This window comes from Furipterus horrens, unplaced genomic scaffold, assembly GCF_987537825.1.
Source record: "Furipterus horrens unplaced genomic scaffold, mFurHor1.1.pri manual_scaffold_3, whole genome shotgun sequence".
NCBI lineage: Eukaryota > Metazoa > Chordata > Mammalia > Chiroptera > Furipteridae > Furipterus > Furipterus horrens.
This window is the reverse complement of record NW_028327173.1, coordinates 30,582,807-30,603,501: the sequence shown is the minus strand read 5'-3', so window position 1 is coordinate 30,603,501 and position 20,695 is coordinate 30,582,807. Positions and strand designations below refer to the sequence as shown.

The window sequence follows — 20,695 nt, the reverse complement described above, 5'->3', positions numbered from 1 at the left end:
TATTTCTTGCCAGTCCCTTCTAGCCTGCAAAGTTTCTGTTGAGAAATCAGCTGACAGTCTTATGGGAGCTCCCTTGTAAGTAACTAACTGCTTTTCTCTTTCTGCTTTGAAGATTCTCTTTTATCTTTAAACTTTTACATTTTAATATTGATGTGTCTTGGTATGGGCCTCTTTGGGTTCATCTCATTTGGGACTCTCTGCACTTCCTGGACTTGTATGTCTATTTCCTTCACCGGGTTAGGGAAGTTTTCTTTCATTACTTTTTCAAATAGCTTTGCAATTTCTTTCTCTTCTCTCGGCACCACCATCGTGAGGATGTGTCAGAATGCTTAAAGTTGTCCCAGAGTCTTCTTACACTATCTTCATTTTTTTCTGTTCTGATTGGGTTGTTTTTTACTTTCTTATATTCCAAATTGCTGATTTGGTGCTCTGCTTTATTTACTCTTCTGTTGATTCCCTGTCAATTATTCTCCATTTCAATTATTGTACCATTCATACTGACTGGCCTGTTTTTATGCTGTTGAGCTTCTTACTAAGTTTTTTGAACATTCAGTGTTTTGAACTCTACACCTAGTAGATTGCTTGTCTCCATTTTAAGTAGTTCTTTTTCTGGAGCTTTGTTCTGTTCTTTCATTTGGGACATGTTTTTTTGTCTCCTCCTTTTGGCAGCCTCCCTGTGTTTATTTCAGTGTATTGGGTAGAGCTGCTATGCCTCCTGGGCTTGGTTGAATGGCCTAATACAGAAAGTATCCTGTAGGATTCAGTGGCACGGTCTCCTCATTAACTCTAGCTGTGCACTCTAGGTATGCCCCACTGTGTGGGCTGTGTATACCCTCCTCTTTAAGCTGAACCTTGATTGCTGTTGGCACATCAATGGGAGGCATTTATCCTCAGGCCGATCAGCTGCAAGGACTGGCTCTGACCACTAACCACTGACCTCCAGCCACTGTGGAGGGTACGCTGTACTGGGACCCACCCCTCAGAGCAGGACTTAACTTCAGCAGCGCTCTGGTGTCTGTAGAGTCCACCCCTTGAGTGTGTCACTTGTGGAGGTGGTTGACTGGTGCTTCACTGTGGTCTGAAGCTGTCCACTGGGTGTACTGGCTCTGGGGCCTTTTGGAAGGTGCAGACCAAGGTCAGCTGCTGCCTGTGTTCTGCCCAGGGTCACTCAGCATAAGGTACAAAGCCATCTGCAGATGGTTGCTACTTATGCTGGGCTTGGAGGTGCACAGGCGAAGCCAAGATGTAAATAAAGGCCTGCTGCTGCTAGTTCCAAGCTTGGGGCCACTTAGTGAGAGATATGGGGCATGCAGAGGCCAGATGCTCCTTGTTTGTTTGAGAGATTTTTAGGAAAATCTGAAGCATGAGACAAAAGAGGCTACTTGCATGGAAAAGCTATTTGAGACAACTTAGATGCGACCGTAAGTTGGGTGTGGCAGGGTCTTAGGAAATCATCAGGGTAGGGGAAACAATGTGAGCCAGGTTGATGGAGTCTCAGATAGGTCCCACACCTGCAGCTCTCTGCAGGGAGGGCTCAGAAAGGAATAGTGGTCTCTGCCAGCACTTCTGTCTAGGAGAAAGCTGCACCCCCACACACACCCTAACTCTTGCCCCGATGCTGAACAGTTTCATTTCACCCCCTATGTCTCTGGTTCCTTTCAAGCTGCTGCCACCACACTGGAGCTCAGAGGGAGTAAGTCCAAGTTAGTCCATTCATGGGCTCTTTAAGAGGAACTGCCTGGGACTCTAGTAGCTTCCATCTCATGCAGCCTCATTCCCTGCTCATTTTTACAGCCAGAAGTTATGGGAACTTCTCTTCCCAGCACTGGAACCCTGGGCTGGCAGGACTTGGTTTGGGGCTGGTATCCCTTGCTCCTCACGGGGGACCTCCACAACTGAGATATAACTCCCCATTTTTGTCTGCCAGGCACTTCCCAGGTTGTGGGATCAGTCTCCCACATCTTCACCTCTCCTACCAGTCTCATGTGGCTTCTTCTTTAATTCCCTAATTGTTAGTCTTTCCTTCAGTTCAGTTTTAGGTGGTTCTGAATGATAGTTGTTCTGCAGTTTAGTTGTAATTTTGTATGATTGTGGGAGGCGGCAAGTGCTGTGTTTACCTACACCACATCTTGACTGGAAGTTCTCTATAATTTTTAATGTTTTCTTTAAAAGAAATTACAAAATAAACCATAAATTGCATTATAATTGCTTGCCCATTTATAAACCTTTGGTAGTCTTCCATCATTCCTAAGGTAACCCAAACTCCTTAGTATGACATTCAAAGCTTTTCACATTCCAGATTCTACCTTTCCAGGCTATCTAGCCACATAACCAAACCCTGCACAGAACTATTTGTCATGCTCTGAAGATACTATATAGAATACTTTTTATGCTTTTACTTATATGCCTTTGCTTATATGTTCCCTTTGCCAGGAATGCCTTTCCCTGTCTGTCTTCCTATTTAAAATCTTACTTGTCCAATAAAGTGCATCTCAAATATTATTTTCTCTCTGTATATATTTCTATTATGTCATTTCTTTTTACTTTTTCATAATGATCTGTTTATGGAACATTTTTGAGCGTTTTGAGGGAACCAACCATTTCTTATTCATCTTTGTACTTCGTTTGCCTATATACTACCTGGCATGTAATAGGTTCTCAGAAAATATAGTATTAATAAATGAATGAGGCCGCTCCCTTTCAGCAGTTAGTTGCTATCTCCACTATGTTCTAGTAGTTCATGTTCACAAAGAGGTACAACATTTTACGTATTATTCTTGCTGTGTGTCCCTTTCTATACCGTGTCCTGAGGCTTCAAGGTAGCTCTTTCAAGGTAGTGCTTACAACTTACTCAACTTTAGATCCTTAAAAGATAAAATACATTTTCTGGTACACAGTAGATGTCAGGTTGAATTTGAGGAACTGAACAGAACACTAACTCCCTTTCTCAAGCATGAATTTTCCAGATTTGAAAAGATAACTCAACCAAAATATTTTCTTCTGGTAGAACATGTGCCTACAGCCTGTGCTCGGGTTGATGCCCTGCGTTCTCATGGTTATCCCAAAGAGGCCCTCAGACTCACAGTGGCCATTATCAATACTCTGAGGCTGCAGCAACAACGACAGCTGGGAATCTACAAGCATCAGAAGAAAGGTACAATGATAGAAACCATCATAACTCTTAGGCTCTTAGGACACATCTTAACTCCTTAGGCTATGGCTGATGAGGATCCTCAGGGGTTACAAGGTGTAGTACTTAATTTTCACTAAGTTTCATGAGATGTGGCAGAGTCTATGGATTCCAGATCATTCTACCAGCTATGTGGAATGCTTCACTTTACCTCTGTGAGTCTTTAGTCTGTAGAATGAGAATAATAGTACCGGCATGCCTCCCTCAGAGGGCAGTTGGAAGGCCCACTAAGATCTGATATGAGAAGACCCTTTTAAAACTGTCGTCGTTGGCAGCCGTCCGTCTCGAGAGACGATGGTGTAGCTTCTTAAGAGTCTATCTGCACTGCCGAGAATGGCTGTGCAGTCCGACTCGGGAGTGACACGGTATCTGTCTCCTCCCGTGTTGAATCGACATCTTGCGATGACGCTGGAGTGTCCTCTCCAGTGAAGCTGAAGCTACAGAGCCTGGGCAGGGTGATATGGAGGGTCTGCTGTTGCCCATGCAGCAGACCCCCCCTCTCTTCGCAGCTGAAGGGTCCAAGGGAAAGACGGAGTCAATACAGCTTGGCTTCAGGTGCGCCGCAGGAGTTGCCGGTGTTGACTACAACGTCAAACCGCCTTAGGGACTCCGGCTCCGGATTTTCTGTCGGGGTTTACTCCCTTAGCCTTTCCCCTGAAGAGGTATGCCGCAAGGCAGCGGAGGTTTTTTGGAGTCAGAGTTTTCCTTCTCTGATGTGCCCTGACTGGAAGATCGAACCAGCGACACTTAGCTCGCAGGCCGACGCTCAATCCACTGAGCCAAACCAGCCAGGGTTTTTAAAACTGTAAAGCTATATCTATATATGTGCGCTGCCAGCCGACAATCTAAATGCAGACTATAAGTCCTTGTAGCTGGCTGATAAGCTTGTGACCAGTTCTATCAACCCAAGGCAAGACAATGAGGGAGGCTTTCTCTGAGTCTCAGGGCCAGGTCCTGAAAGAGACTGATGAGAAGACCTAGGCAGGGACAGAGAGCCATGTCTCTATCACTCTCTAAAACTTTTATCTGCTTGTTTCCAGAATTGTTGCAAAGAGGAACCACAACCATCACAAACCTGGAAGGCTGGGTGGGCCATCCCCTGGATCCCATTGGCTGCCTATTTCTTACTTTAACTGAGGCCTGTCGCCTGAATGATGATAGCTATCTGGAAGCATCAGGTATGGGGGTCAGCCTCAGGCAAGCTAGAATTATCCATGGTAACACTCTGCTTCCTGCCACATCTGTTCTACCCCTCCTGTAGCCTTTTTTTCTCTTATCCAAACTGTACCTGGTTTCCTCAGGCTTCCTCTCTTTCTCACCATCCTTGCCCACCCTGTGAACTAGCTCTCTCCTACTCTCACATTCTACCTTGCCACCGTCCTTTGCTCCTCTCTCTTCCCATGAATACCTGAAGAGTGTGATCCAAGGGAAATAAGGGGTGGAGATACTTCAGGAGTCAGGGGCCAAATCCTCAGAGCAGTCTGGAAGTGGGAAAGACCTTGCTTCATCAAGAGTGTGTATCCCTTGCAATTGTATAATACTCTCCTATTTCCTTTAAACTTCCTTCCCCGTTACGGTTTTCTACCAATTTTACAAATGAGAAATAGAAGGAGGTAATTCAATAGATTCTCAAAGTAGCAAGGACTAGAGACAGAATTGATTCTTCTCTCATTTATGCCATTACTATATTGCATATATATGTCTATTATAGTATTTAGCACACTGCATTTCAATTTGTTTATAAGTGAGTATCTCTTACTAGGCTGCCAGCTCCTTGAAAGTAGAAATTATGACTGACCTTTCTTTGTGATTCCAGTACTTAGTGTAATACCACCCATTTAATAGTCTTCCATAAATACCAGGCGAATGAAAGGGAAAAGGAAAGAAACCAAAACTTTGACTTTAAACCTGTGCTCTTTTCCTGAAACTTTGAACCTAAAGGTGGAGCATATAAAATAATAATAACAGAGAAGTTGTAAGTATTATAAAAGTAATAGTTTAGCTGGGTAGATTTGGATTTTTCTTGGCAGAAATAGAAGGGGTGGCCCCAATCCAAGCTGGGGCTACCTTTATCTTCCTTCTTATTCCTTAAAAGTTTTAGGAATCACCATCTTTGTTCTGTTACATCTGCACAGTGATATTTGCATCTGCAAAGCCTGAGGTTGCACTTGGGATTTATTCACCACTGACATACACTTAACTCCTTCCATACACCAGGCCCTGGAAATACCTCGGGCAATAAGATAAAGTCTTTTGCCTTTAAGGTGCTCACAGACTAGTGAAAGACATACACAAAAGCAAATGATTATGGTATTACATAATATACTAGCAAAATATATTGCTATAAGATTTTTATAGTTCCCCATACTCAACTGGCCCAGTCATATCTTAGGAAGGAGCTAGGAGTCTTTGTGGCTCTGTGTAACCTTTCTGCAGTATATTTTACTTACTGCTATGGGGTTCTGACTCAGCTTCCCTGTGACAACTGTTGACCAAGCTGTATTCCAAAGTGGGATGGGGCAAGAAGCAGATGAATCCACTGGGCCTGACTTCAGGAATCTGGTGACCTGTTGCCCTCAGATATGAATGAAAGCAGACCCCCTGTGTACCAGCATGTACCCATGGCAGCAGGCTGCCCAAACAGCAGTGAGTCCTACCTGTCACTGGCCTTGGAAGTTGCTCTGATGGGGATGGGTCAACAGAGGGTGATGCCTGAAGGCCTCTATGCACAGGACAAGGTGTGCCGTAATGAGGAGCAGCTCCTGAGTCGACTCCAGGAGCTGCAGCTGGACGATGAACTAGTGCAAACACTGCAGAAACAGTGCATCTTACTACTGGAAGGTACGTAGAGAAGGGGCTATTGTCACAGTGTCTTTGTGACTCTGGGGGCCCCTCTATAATAGAGCATGGGTACAGAAATGTTTTTGGCATTAAAGTGTGCTGAAGGTTCCCGTGGCTAGCAAACATGTGTGGGATCCTAGGGCTCGAGTCTAGGCTGGCAAATAGAAGCATACAGATAAATAACTGGCTGACTTATCTTCTTCCTACAGGAGGTCCCTTCAGTGGTCTGGGAGAAGTCATTCACCGAGAGAGTGTTCCTATGCATACCTTTGCAAAGTATTTGTTCTCAGCTCTGCTGCCTCATGATCCAGACCTGTCTTATAAATTAGCCTTACGTGCCATGAGGTGGGTAGCCCTTTCCCAGCCCAGTTGCCTCCCCAAAGCAGAAGTCTTTGATGATCTTTTTCTTTGTTTATCTCACTTTTATCATTTTCCTTCTTTGTCTGTTTCATTGGACCTGCCATCAAGCCTGCCCTAAAATGGCTTAGACATTTTCATCTGATCTAGCATTTCTATCTGGGATGCCTTGCTGGTGACCCATTTGGCTCCCTGGCTATACTCTTGGTGGTCATCTGAGGAAGCCTCTCAGTTTTTAGTAGATACGGAGCACCCATGACCTGAGTATTCCTGTTCTAGGGCCAGTTAGACAGCCTGAGAAGGGGGTTGAGTCCTTCCATAGCTCAGCTGAGTCATGGTTCCCAGGAACAGGTCACCAGATGCATCTGGGGAGATAGAAATAAGTCTTTCTTTACCAAGACTTGAGAACAATGAGCTGTGTCGTCTTGTTCCTAAACTAGAATAGGATCCTTGGTTCAGGCAGGTGTACCTCAAGGATACGGCAGACCATACCGAAGAATTTTAGTTAGGTCATAAGGTTGAGAGAGCTTCTCACCTCAACCAGAAGGGAACAGCTGAAGGCTCCTTCGCATATATTTCTTATACTTAAAAAAATAATCTTACAGCTCTTGAACTGCCTTTCAGATCCATTTGCAGTGACTATTCAGCTTGAGTTCTGCAAGTGCCCAAGCACTACCCTCATGTAGAGTACAGTACCCTATATTTTAAAATCTTCAAAGTTCTTAGTTAACCTTTTCCTACTCATTTACTTACCTGCAAAAAAGTAAGCTTTCCTAAGATGGTTCAGAATGGCAAGGGTCTGAATGGTGGCTAATGACTCTCCCTGGGTCTTCTAGGTTACCTGTTCTAGAAAACTCAATTTCTACAGGCGACAATTCCCACCCTCACCATCTGGCGTCTGTGGTGCCCAGCCGTTACCCTCGCTGGTTCACACTTGGACACTTGGAATCACAGCAGTGTGAACTGGCCTCCACCATGCTGACTGCTGCCAAAGGTGAGCATAGGTCGATCATAGCCTTCGGCGCCCCCACTATACCAACCAAGTCATAGTCCTGTGAGGGGCTTGGCCTGCAGTCTCCTGAAGAAGAGAAGCTAATCATCCTCGCTTGACCTCTTAGACTGATAAGGATCCTCACTTTGATTGCTGCCATGAGAATGAGCACCTGGGCTCAGTACTCATTCTACTTCCTAATTATAAGATTCTGAATACATAGAATGAGATCATTTTTAAGGTGACTTCTAAATCTAAGCATTCATATGATAAAGTCACTTTACCTTTCCAAGCCTCAGGTTCAAAATCTATAAAATGGGGATCATTGTCAATGACCTATCAGCCTTCCATGGCCATTGAAGATTCAGTGAGGTGATGAGTACAATGAATCTGCAAAGCTCTGTACAGATATGAGAGTTTGTGATTTTTCCAAGTCCCTGGTCAAAAGATAGGCAGCCAAAGTGACTCTCAGGCTCTCAAGCTTACATATTCCCTGTTAGCTATGGAGGTTTCACCACAAAGAAAAATGAAAATAAGCCCCTTAGAAGCTATAATAAAATACTAGCTACCATGGGCTGTAAATGTTTTTCTGATACCAAGTAATATATGGATTTTTCATTAAAAATAACTTTATGTTGTATCTTATTGCCCAAACAATGCATTCTCACTTTAGATGAGGTAAAAGATTCAGGTGTAGCAATATAAAAATGATCAATAAAGCACTACAAAAACTGAACAAAAGCTATAATTAGGCAGTTTACAGGAAAAGGGGATACACCAGTATTCATAGCAGTACTATTCACAAAAAACCTCCGCTGCCTTGCGGCATACCTCTTCAGGGGAAAGGCTAAGGGAGTAAACCCCGACAGAAAATCCGGAGCCGGAGTCCCTAAGGCGGTTTGACGTTGTAGTCAACACCGGCAACTCCTGCGGCGCACCTGAAGCCAAGCTGTATTGACTCCGTCTTTCCCTTGGATCCTTCAGCTGCGAAGAGAGGGGGGGTCTGCTGCATGGGCAACAGCAGATCCTCCATATCACCCTGCCCAGGCTCTGTAGCTTCAGCTTCACTGGAGAGGACACTCCAGCGTCATCGCAAGATGTCGATTCAACACGGGAGGAGACATATACCGTGTCACTCCCGAGTTGGACTGCACAGCCATTCTCGGCGGTGCAGATAGACTCTTGGGAAGCTACACCATCGTCTCTCGAGACGGACGGCTGCCGACGACGACGACGACGACGACGACGACGACTATTCACAGTAACCAAAAGTTGGAAATAACTCATGTTTATCAACAGATGAATGGATAAAGGAAATGTAATATATACATTCTTGGCCCTGGCCAGGTAGCTCAGTTGGTTAGAGTGTCATCCCCATATGCCAAGGTTGCGAGTTCTATCCCTGGTCAGGACACATGCGAGAATCAACCAATGAATGCATAAATAATTGAAACAAAAAATCTTAATCTCTCTCTCTTCCCCTGCCCTTCCTCTCTCTAAAATCAATTAAAAACAAAAAAGGGCACTACATAGTGATAAAGGAAGGGGTCAATTCTCCAAGAAGGCATACTGATCTTTAATGTGTATTCACCTAACAACAGAGCATCAAAATATGTGAGGCAAAAAACAGATAGAACTGCAAAGAGAAATGGACAAATCTACTATAGCTGGAGAATTCAGCACACCCTTATAGTAACTGAAAAATTACAGCAGGCACAAAACCAATAAGAATATACTTGAACAGCACCATCAGTTGACTAGATCTAATTAATTTTTATAAAATACTTCATCAAACAACAACAGAATACACATTCTTCTCAAGCTCACATGAAATGTTCACCAAGATAGACTACATTCTAGACCATAGAACACAACTCAATAAATTTACAAGAATAAAAATCTTATAAAGTATGCTCTCAGACCACAGTGGACCTAAACTAGAAACCAATAACAGAAAGATAACTGGAAAAATCCCAAGATACATGGATATCAAACAACACACTTCTAAGTAACAAAGGAGTCAAAGAAGTCTCAAGAGAAATTTTTAGGCATTTTGTGCTAAATGAAAGTTAAGATACAACTGATCAAAATGTGTGGGATGCAGTGAAAACAATGCTTGGGAGAGAAATTTACAGCACTAAATTCGTATGTCAGAAAAGAAGGAGCCCTGGCTGCTGTGGCTCAGTGAAGACTGAGTGCCAGCCAACAAACCAAAACGTTGCCGGTTCAATTTTCAGTCAGGGCACATGCCCAGGTTATTGGCCAGGTCCCTGTTTGGGGACGTGCAAGAGGCAACTGATCAATGTTTCTCACACACATTGATGTCTCTCTCCCTCTCTTTCTCCCTCCCTTTCCCTCTCTCTAAAAAATAAGTAAATAAAATCTTTTTAAAAAAGATTTTGAAAAGGAAATTTTAAATCAGTAATTTAGCACCTCACATGTTAGGATGGCTATTATAAAAAAGATGAGATAACAAGCACTGGCAAGGATGTGAAGGTAAAAAGAACCCTTTTGTACTGTTGCTAGGAATGTAAATTGGTACAGCCACTATGGAAAACAGTATGGAGGTTCATCAAAAAATTAAAAGTAGAACTACCATATATGGTCCAGCAATCCTACTTCCAGTTATACATCCAAAGGAAATTGAATCACTCTCTCTGGGAGGTACCTGTACTTCCATGTTTATTGCATTGCAGCATTAGTCACAGTAGTCAAGATTTGGAAATAGCCTAAGTGTCCATTGACGGATAGATGGATGAAGTGTGGTATACACAGAGGCGCGCATGCACACACACAGGAACATTATTCAACCATAAAAAAGAAAATGCAGTCACTTGTGACAACATGGATAAACAAAACTTAAGAGCATTGTGTTAAATAAGTCAGAAAAAGGCAAATACTGTATGATCTCATTTCATATGTGGCATCTAAAAAAGCCAAACTCAGAAACAGTAGACTGGTGGTTGGCAGGGGCTGAGGTGCAGAGAAAATGGGGAGATGTTGGTCAAAGGGTACAAATTCTCAGTTATAAGATGAAAAAAGTCTGGGGATCCAATGTATAACATGGTGACTATAGTTAACAATGTTGTATTTTACACTTGAAATTTCCTAAGAGAGTAAATCTTCAATGTTCTTGACCACACACAAAAATAAAGGTAACTGGCTCTTGGCTGGTGTGGTTCAGTTGCTGGAGCATTGTCACGTAAACTGAAAAGCCATGGTTTCAGTTCCTGGTCAGCACACGTGCGTAGGCACAAGAGACAGCCGATCGATGTTTCTCTCCCTCTCTCTCTGAAATCAACAAGCATGTCCTCAGGTGAGGACTAAAAATGAAGGTAACTGTGTGAAGTGACAGATGTGTTAACTAACCTTATTGTGGTAATCATTTGCAATACATATATCAAATCACATTGTATACCTTAAACTTACACAATGTTAAGTCTATATCTCAGTAAAGCTTGGGGGAAATAAATAATCTAAGCTTCCACCTTAGAAAATTAGAAAAGAAGAGCAATATAAACCTAAAGCTAGCAGGAAAAAATAATAATAAAAATTAGAGCAGAAATCAGGGAAATTTAAAATAGGAAAAAATAGAAAAAACCAGTGAAAGCAAAGTTGCTCCTTTGAAAAGATCATTCAATTTGATAAACCTCTATCCAGCCAACCAAGAAAAGAAAGAAGAAATAAATGACTAATACCATAAATGAAACAGGGAGCCCTGACTGGGTGGCTCAGTTGGTTGGAGTGTTGTCTTGTGCACCAAAAGGTTGCAGGTTTGATCCTGGTCAGGATGCATACCTAGGTTTTGAGTTCAATCCCCAGTTGGGGCATGTACAGGAGGCAACTAATTGATGTTTCTCACATTGATGTTTCTCTCCCTCTCTCTAAAAAAGCAATAACCATATCCTTGAGTGAGGATTTATTTAAAAAAAAGAAAAGAGAGAGGCTATCATTACTGATCCCATGGACATTAAAAAGATGATAAAGGAAAATTGTGAACAACTGTATGCTCACAAATTTGAAAAAACAATCTACTAAAACTCACACATGTAAAAATAAATAGTATGATTAGGCCTATCTGTGTTAAAGAAATTGATTCAGTTATCTTTCAAACAGAAAGTAGTTGGCCCAGATGAGTTCACTGGTGAATTCTATCAAATATTTAAGCGAAAAAATGATACCAATTCTCTACAATCTCTTCCCAAAAAATAGAAGCAGAGAGAATACCTCTGAAGTCATCTGGTGATGCCAGCGTTACTGTAATACCAAAACCAGGTAAAGCTAATACAAGGAAGGAAAACTACAGACCAGTATCATTCATGAAGATAAATGTAAAAATCTTAAATAAAAGATTAGCTAATTGGACCCAATAAATTAAAAAAGGAATTATACACCATAACCGAGTGAGATTTATTCTGAAATATGCAAGACTGGTTTAAGTACATGGAAGTTAATGTAATCCATCATATCCACAATCCAAATGCAAGAAAATGATTTGACCAAATCCAGTTCATGATTTTAAAAACAAAAACAAAAAAAATCAGCAAACTATGAGTAGAGCAGACTGACTCAGCTTTTTAAAGAACAACTACAAAGAACCTACAGCTACCATCGTACTTAATGGAGAGAAACTAGATGCTTTCCCCTGAAAATCATGTATAAGACAAGAATGTCCCCTCTTACTACTCCCATTCAATTTCATACTGGAAGTTCTAGCCAAGGCAATAAGACAAGAAACGAAATTAAAGTATACAAGTTAGGAAGGAATAAATAAAACTGTCTTTGCTTGCAAATGACATGATTGTCTATGTAGAAAATCTCAAGAAATCAACAGTAAACTGGAACTAAGAAGTGGTTATATCAAGCATACAAGGTTAAGATACAAAAGTCCATTGCTTTCCTATATAACAATGAACAATTGAATTTGAAGTTAAAAACACAATACCATTTACATTAGCACCCAAGAAAAGGACTTAGGAATAATCTAATAAAATATGTATATATAAAATATGAGGAAAACTATAAAACTTTGATGAAAGAAATGAAAGAAGATCTAAGTAAACAGACATTTCATGTCCATAGAGAGGAAGACTCAGTATTATTTTCATGTCAGTTCTTCCCAACTTAATCTATAGATCAATACAATCTCAATTGAAATCCTAGCAAGTTATTTTGTAGATACTGACAAACTCTAAAGTTTATATGGAAAAACAAAATACCTAGAATAGCCAAAAACAGTATTAAAGAAAAACAAAGTTGGAGAACTTAACACTACCGAACTTTAAGACTTACTCTAAAGCTATTATAATCAAGATAATGTATTGGCCAGAGAATAGACAGATAGATAAATGGAACAGAATAGAGAGCTCAGAAATAGACCCATGCAAATATAGTCAACTGATCTTTGACAAAGGAGCAAAGAATAGTCTGTTAAACAAATGGTACTGGAAAAACTGAACATCCACATGCAAAAAAAAAAAGTATAGACACCAACCTTACACCTTTCATAAAAACGCAGAATGGATCAGTGACAAAGTAAAATGCAAAACTATAAAATTAAAAGAATATAGAAAATCTATATCAGGTGACTTTGAGTTTGGCAATGACCTTTTAAATATAATACCAAAAATGAACCCTGGCTGGTGTGGCTCAGTGGATTGAGCGTCGGCCTGCGAACCAAGTGTCAGTGGTTCAATTCCCAGTCAGGGCACCTAACTAGGTTGTACGTCAGGTCGCCAGTAGGGGGCGCGAGTGAGAGGCAACCACACAGTGATGTTTCTCTTCCTCTCCTCCTTTCCCCTCTAAAAATAAACAGACAAATAATTTTTAAAAATTATAAATATAATACCAAAAATGCAATTCATGAAGGAAAGAAAAAAATTGATAAATAGGACTTCATTAAAATGCAAAACTGCTCAGTGAAAAATGCTGTTAAGGAACTGAAAAGATAAGCCACAGACTGGGAGAAAATATTTGTAAAACACTTACCTGATAGAGGACTTGCATCCCAAATATACAAATGACACTTAAAACTTAAGAAAACAAACAACTGAACTTTAAAATGGGCCAAAGACTTGAACAAATGCCTCACCAAAGAATACATACAGGTGGCAAACAAGCATATGAAAAGATGCTCAGCGTATGTCATTAGGGGAAAGAAAACGAAAGTGAGGTATCATTACATACCTATTAGAATGGCTAATCAAAACCCAGACAGCACTAAACATCGGTGAGGATGTGGAGCAACAGGTGCTCTCATGGTTGGGAGTGCAAAAGGTGGAGCCAGTTTGGAAGAATAAACATAGGAAACATGTTACCATATGACCCAGCAGTTGTGCTCTTGAGTATTTACCAAAATGAGTTGAAAACCTATGTCCACACAAAAACTTGCCCACAAATGTTTACAGCAACTTTTTTGATGGCCAAAAACTGGAAGCAACCAGGTGTCCCTCAGAAAGGGAAGGATAAACAAACTGATAAATCCATACAATGGGATATTATTTACCAATAAAAAGAAACGAGCTATCAAGCCACAAAAAGACATGGGGAACTTTAAATGTATATTGCTTAGTGAAATCAGCCAGTCTGAAAATGTTATGTACTGTAATTCCAAGTACATGGCATTGTACTTGGTAAAACTATAGAGACATTAAAAAGACTAGTAGTCACAGGAAGGAGGGGAAGGATAAATAGGTAGCTGTAACACAGGAGATTTTTAGAGCAAAGAATCTATTCTGTACGATACAGTAATGAAGGATCCATGATACTATACATTTGTAAAAATCATAGACCTCTATAACCACAATGGATCCCAACATAAACTATGGATTGTAGTTAATGATGTATGAATGTTGATCCATCAAATTTGCATTTATGTAAAATGTTAATAGAGGAAACTGGAAGTAAGGAAACAGGGCATATGGGAACTCTGTACTATCTGCTTAAGTTTTTGTAAATCTAAAACTACTTTGAAAAAAAGTATTACTTTTTTTTATCCTCACCTGAGGACATTTTTCATTGCCTATAGAGAGAGAGAATAAGGGAGAGAGAGAGAGAAACATTGGTGTGAGAGAAACATCAGTTGGCCGCCACCCAAACATGCGCCAACGGGGGGCAGGGGTGGGAGGACAAACCCGCAGCTTAGGCATGTGCCCTGACCCAAATTCGATCCCACCACCTTTCAGTTTACAGGATGATGCTCCAACCCACGGAGCCACACTGGCCAGAGCCAAAGTCCATTTTTTATAAGATCTTATTTATTTTTAGAGAGAGGGAATGGGAGAGAGTAAAAGAGGGAGAGAAACATCAGTTGGTTGCGTCTCCTATGGCCTAGACCAGGGACCAAACCTGCAACCCAAGCATGTGTCCTGATTGGGAATCAAACCTGTGACCTTTTGCTCTGCGGAATAACTCCCAACCACCTGAGCCACATCGGCCAGGGCAGGGCCAGAGTCTATTAATTAAAAATTTTGTTTTTAAAGATAACAAAAGAAAAAAGGTAATCTCACCCTCTCCAGTGTGGCTTGGTTGGAGCATCATCCCCATAAACTAAAGATCGTGGGTTCAATTCCTGGTCAGGGCACATACCTAGGTTGCAGGTTTGCCCCCAGTCAGGGTGAGTTTGGGAGGTGGTTGACTGATGTTTCTCGTTTCCCTCATATCAGTGTTCCTCTTCCCGCCCCTCCCCCATTTTCTGTCTGGAATCAAAAAGAAAAAAGGTAATTTCTTCTATAATCCTGACACCCAAAGATAACTACTACTAAGACATTCATATGAATGTTTCTGGACATTTTCTATTTATATGTGTGCATTCACACACACACTATACACACACTGCTACTTGGCTTTTTAAAAAATCCTCACCTGAGGATATGTTTATTGATTTTAGAGAGAAAGAGAAACATTGATGTGAGAGAGAAACTGATCAGTTGCCTACCATATGCACCCCGACTCGGGGATCAAACCCACAACCTAAGTATGTGCCTTGACCAGGATTGAACCCACAACCTTTTGGTATATGGGACGATGCTAGAATTATAGAATATTACCTATATACAAGTTGTATATAATTCCCACAACAACCCTAAAATATATAGTTTCCATTTTATAGATGAAGTAAACTGACTGGTAAATGGCCAAACTAGGTTCAATTTCCAATGTATTTTATTCCAAAGCCTATTTCTTACCTCTATACCTCTTTGTAAAATATAAGACCTACTTTTTCTGTATTTATTTAACATTTACCCCTTTATGAGATAAACCAATCTTTTATATACCATACTGCCTTCATACAGGGCCCTTCACTTCTGGTGGTATAGATGCCCTTCCTGTGGCGTTTTCCTTAACTCTATACCCTAGTACTTTGTTTAGAATCCTTGCCTACTGAATAGGAAGTAGTGGCCCAGCTTCTCTTTGCTCCAAGGAGGCAAACAGTGGGACTGGCATACTTTTTTTGGCAACAGTATGGCTTCCTGTCTCCTGTATAAGTAGCTCTCAAAATTCAGATGTTCATGAAAATTATTTCTGAGACCTAAAGAGCCTGAGGGAAAAGAGAGTGAGGGGTAGAGGCGGGTGAAAAGGTGAAGAGAAGTAAATTCATGTGGATGCCTGGGGAAGGAAGCAGCCTCTTTCCTGTGGGTTCAGTGGAGACAGAGCTTGTCATCCAGAAGGGATAGTAGCATTCAGAAGCATTCAGTAAATTGATAGCGGCCATTTCAACCAGAACCTGTTGTGATCCATGGGCCACTCAGGGAAGCTTTAAAGAAGATCCTGTCCCTGCCCCTTCTCTCGGTACCTATAGGGGACACTCTGAGGCTCCGAACAATCCTGGAAGCAATACAGAAGCACATCCATTCTTCCTCCCTCATCTTCAAACTGGCCCAAGATGCATTCAAGATTGCTACTCCCACGGACAGTAGTACTGACAGCACGCTGCTCAACGTGGCCCTGGAGCTGGGATTGCAGGTATGGAGGGGTGGGCTACCCCAGTTTTAGGCTTCTGGCCTAGTGATAACTGATAGAAGATCAGATCCCAGGGGGACTGGGCATAGGCCAGGTCTGGTTCTTCCTGTGTCCCCACAACACAGCTTCTAGCCTAGGCACAAGGTAAGAACTATAAATCAGGCTCCATTTTGAGGTTAAGTCCAGAAGCAACATAGCATTAGGCTCCATGGGGGCCCATCTTCTCCCCACCACACTCCCATTCATCCAGGTCAAGCAAGATGTGGTAAAAAGGACTTTAGTTGTTAGAGGTCATCAGTGAGCCTTCTATCTGATTTGTAGGAAGTGTGGGGCCAAAATTAAACAAACTTATCGGTACTTACCAGGAGAAGTGGCCGTTTAAAGCACCAGTAAATACCTGTTGCATAAAGGAATGGCAAAGGGAAGGAGGGAGAGGGAGTTCATACCAGTTATGCTTAACTCACTGGGAAGGCCTCTTTTTGGCCCAGGTGATGAGGATGACCTTATCAACCCTTAACTGGAGGCGCCGGGAAATGGTGCGGTGGTTGGTGACATGTGCTACGGAAGTGGGTGAGTCTCCTACTTGCCCCTACCCCCAGGGTAAAGGAATTCCTGGGCCCTACTCTTGTGACAGGACAATAAATCATTAGAGCTCTCGTATTCCTATTACCAATGGCCTGAGAAAGGATGGGGCTGCTGGTAGAAGAGGGCCTCTGTTCAGCCAGCCCAGGCTCTGCCATCTCTGCTTGGACTATACCCTGATGTCAACAGCACTTTTGACCCTGTGATCAGAGACATCTGAGAGAATGAATTTTCAATCATCAGTACTCAAGTGCACCCCTGTGAGGTAGTTGACCTGGTGGTTTGGTCCCAGTCCCTGTCTGTACTTCTGAGAAACCCCAAACAACTTGGAGGCTCAGGACCCCATCTAGAACCCAAAGCCCCAGCACAAGACTCTTACCCTGAGAGGCCCCACTTCAGCTAGAACCCCCAGACAGATCTGCAACCCCTGCCTTGGGGCAGGCAAACCACAGGCTCTGCTGCTCTATCCTTGTGAGGGGCTAAGAGCACCTGCTGAGACCTTCAGTCCTCTGACCTGGGGAAGGAAGGGATGGGAAGAGACCCCAAACGGGGTCTGGCCATCCGGGATGCTCCCCTTGCCCTGGTTTGCCTCAGATCATCTCAAGGCTGCTGAGGAGGAAGGAGAACTCGTTTCTGCAGGCCAAGTTCAGACCCCAAATGGTAATCTGGGCAGATCTGGATCGGGACCCAGATGGCCACGGCTGAGCTCAGGCTCTCCCTGACAGGTGTGCGAGCCCTGGTGAGCATCTTGCAGAGCTGGTACACACTCTTCACTCCCACTGAGGCTACTAGCATTGTGGCTGCCACAGCCGTATCCCACACCACTGTCCTGCGCCTCAGTCTTGACTATCCACAGCGGGAGGAGCTGGCCAGCTGTGCTCGCACACTGGCCCTGCAGTGTGCTATGAAGGATCCACAGAGCTGTGCCCTGTCAGCCCTTACACTCTGTGAAAAAGACCACATCGCCTTTGAGGCAGCCTACCAGATCGCCATTGATGCTGCCACTGGTGGCATGACCCATTCACAGCTGTTCACCATCGCCCGCTACATGGAGCTCCGTGGCTACCCGCTACGTGCCTTCAAGCTGGCCTCACTGGCCATGAGCCATCTCAACCTGGCCTACAACCAGGACACCCATCCGGCCATCAATGATGTGCTCTGGGCATGTGCCCTTAGCCACTCTCTGGGCAAGAATGAGCTGGCGGCCCTCATTCCCCTGGTAGTGAAGAGCGTGCACTGTGCCACAGTGCTTTCAGACATCCTGCGGCGCTGCACAGTGACCGCACCTGGCCTTGCTGGCATCCCAGGTCGCCGCAGCTCTGGAAAACTTATGTCCACTGACAAAGCTCCACTGCGCCAGCTGCTGGATGCTACCATCAATGCCTATATCAACACGACACACTCACGCCTGACACACATCAGCCCTCGCCACTATGGAGAGTTTATTGAGTTTCTGAGCAAGGCTCGGGAGACCTTCCTGCTGCCACAGGATGGCCACCTGCAGTTTGCCCAATTCATTGACAACCTCAAACAAATCTACAAAGGCAAGAAGAAGCTGATGCTGCTGGTGAGAGAACGCTTTGGCTGAGAAAGCAGGCAGCTCACTGCTGGGGCAGCCTGGGCTCCCAGGTACCATCAGGTCAGGCCAAGGACACTGAAACTTTTTTCTACCCTGAGAGGACTCTAAGCACCTGTGGCTGAACCAAAGGACCACAGGGCTAAGGATGGGGAAAGTCCAACTCTAGCCAATATGTCTGCCTTGGCAAGACCCTCACATAGCCCACTGTTCCTGGAGGAGCTGGGCCCTCCAGATCAATCAGAAACCTTACAACATGCCACCTCACACCCCTCTATCCCACGTGTGTCCTGGGCATTGGCCCTCTCTCCGTTGGCAAACACAGAACACTGTTCCGTCTCAGGGATTGCTTAACCAGAGAAACAGAAGCATTTATGGTACTGTAAATATTATAGTATATGTGCTGCCAATTACATTGTAAAGTTGTAACTATTTATAATTCTGGTTCTAATTTGATGGGTATTTGGAATAGCTGTGGGTAGGAAGATAGGCTTGTTTTCTGAGGAAACTCACAACCATTTCTCAGGTTTTCCTTGAGGAGTATATGCTGTTGGCAGTGGAAGGGCAAGGGTGGCTGGAAGAAAACGGCCAGTAAGAATAAATCCCAAGTCTAGTCTATGCAGAAACCGCAGCCTACAGATGGGGAGTCAGTAGCCCCGTGGTGGGGGAGGGGCAGGGCCAGGACTGGACTTAGACTGTCGCTGCATGAAGCCATGAGGACCCTGAAGCTCTTGCTCCTGCCTCACACAGCCTCTAGGAGCTTGCTGAGCTCCTGAGAAACAAGTGCAGGGAGAAGGTGAAGGACTGGGAGGCCACTGAACTCAGTATTCATCTGCTCTGGTCACCTTTGTGTTAAAAGAGTGTCTGGTTTCATCTCTAATTATGTATGTATATATATCTGTATGGCTAAGTACATATGTCTGTATGCTTAGATATATCTGTGCACGCCTGTATGTGTACATATATGTATCTGTGTGTGAATCTGTGTGCTGGACTCTGGGTTTCTGTGTGAGGGTATACACATTTGTGAATATGTAAGAATACTTTGTGTTCATGTTTGTTGATGCATGTTTAGTGTGTATCTGGGCACACATGAGTGCATGTGTATAAACATGTTTGTGTCTCTGCGTATGCCTGCTTTCCATTGATCTGTCTTTACATGTGTAACTGTATATTTCAACATGTAAGTATATCTGTGAATTCACGTTTGAAGATCTGCATAAATGTGGCTCTTCTCTTTTTGCCAGATCTCTTCCCAATTCCTTAGTCTCTCTCACCAGGTAAACATGTTCCCCATCTCTGTGCCTCCTTTATTCTTTCACCAAACAAGCTTCTAAGCACATCTCCCTCTACTTTAAGAGTGGCTTCTTCAGCTCCACAGTTCTCTTCTCACCCTGTACTTGCTTTCTTCCCCTGCCTCTCTACCTCAAGCTTTGTCACAGTTCCATTGGTTACTGATTTGGAGGCTGGGGCTGGGATGCATTTGGCCTTTCCCTTTCTGACCAGTTTCTAGCCCTAGTGGGCAACCTGTCTTAGCCTTGACTGACCTCGTGTGTGATGTTCCTGCTACCTTCCTGCCCCTATGCTTAGCCTGAAATTGTTATAGGAGGTAGCAAGGGCATTCAGAAGAGTCATTTCGATGCGTGTCTTGGTGTTTACTGTTTTATGTTTTGGTTTCTGAGTAGGGGGTGGGGTGTGATAGGGAATGGGTGGTATAGCTAGATTGTGCACTAAGGACCTGTCTGCTTTATTTTCCTTTCTTTGACAAACTGATTGTATCACCTTTTTTTTCCCCTCCACACTAACCAATAAGTTGTATTTGCTGTTTGTGGCTAATAAGTCTTACTGTTCAGCCATGGGCCCCTACAGCCTCTCAGCCCAACAGGTTGGGTTTAAAAAAAATAAAAGCCACTCCCATTTCTGTATCACGATTGACATTTTTTAGCAAGTCTGTGAACTCAAGAGTGCTTTTCTATAAATAAATCATGGATCACAGAAAGGTCTTTTCTGTAAAATGGGGCCCTTCTCTCTCTTCTGCTTTTCCCTGGCTGGGAAGGGAGGGGATTGGGTCTATACTACAGTGGGTTTCTAGTGGTGTAAGATGGAGAATGACAAATGAAGATTTCCTGCCACACCAGACCCCTCTTCAGAGTTCAGAGGCAGCTCAAAGCCTTGTCCCAGGAAGTAGGTACCATCA

General features: G+C 43.2%; 1 protein-coding gene across 1 annotated transcript in view; it reads left to right on the top strand.

The window, feature by feature from the left end:
• The window catches only part of ZSWIM5 (zinc finger SWIM-type containing 5), a 103,914-nt gene extending 83,428 nt beyond the window's left edge, over positions 1-20,486 (top strand). The window contains exons 7-14 of the mRNA XM_090271602.1: positions 3,008-3,154; positions 4,231-4,368; positions 5,771-6,031; positions 6,241-6,376; positions 7,225-7,382; positions 16,180-16,343; positions 16,829-16,910; positions 17,648-20,486. Coding sequence (XP_090127728.1) covers positions 3,008-3,154; positions 4,231-4,368; positions 5,771-6,031; positions 6,241-6,376; positions 7,225-7,382; positions 16,180-16,343; positions 16,829-16,910; positions 17,648-18,510 — 1,949 coding nt within the window. The 3' untranslated portion in view covers positions 18,511-20,486. The remainder of the gene's footprint in view (positions 1-3,007; positions 3,155-4,230; positions 4,369-5,770; positions 6,032-6,240; positions 6,377-7,224; positions 7,383-16,179; positions 16,344-16,828; positions 16,911-17,647) is intronic.
• Positions 20,487-20,695: the final 209 nt, after the last annotated feature.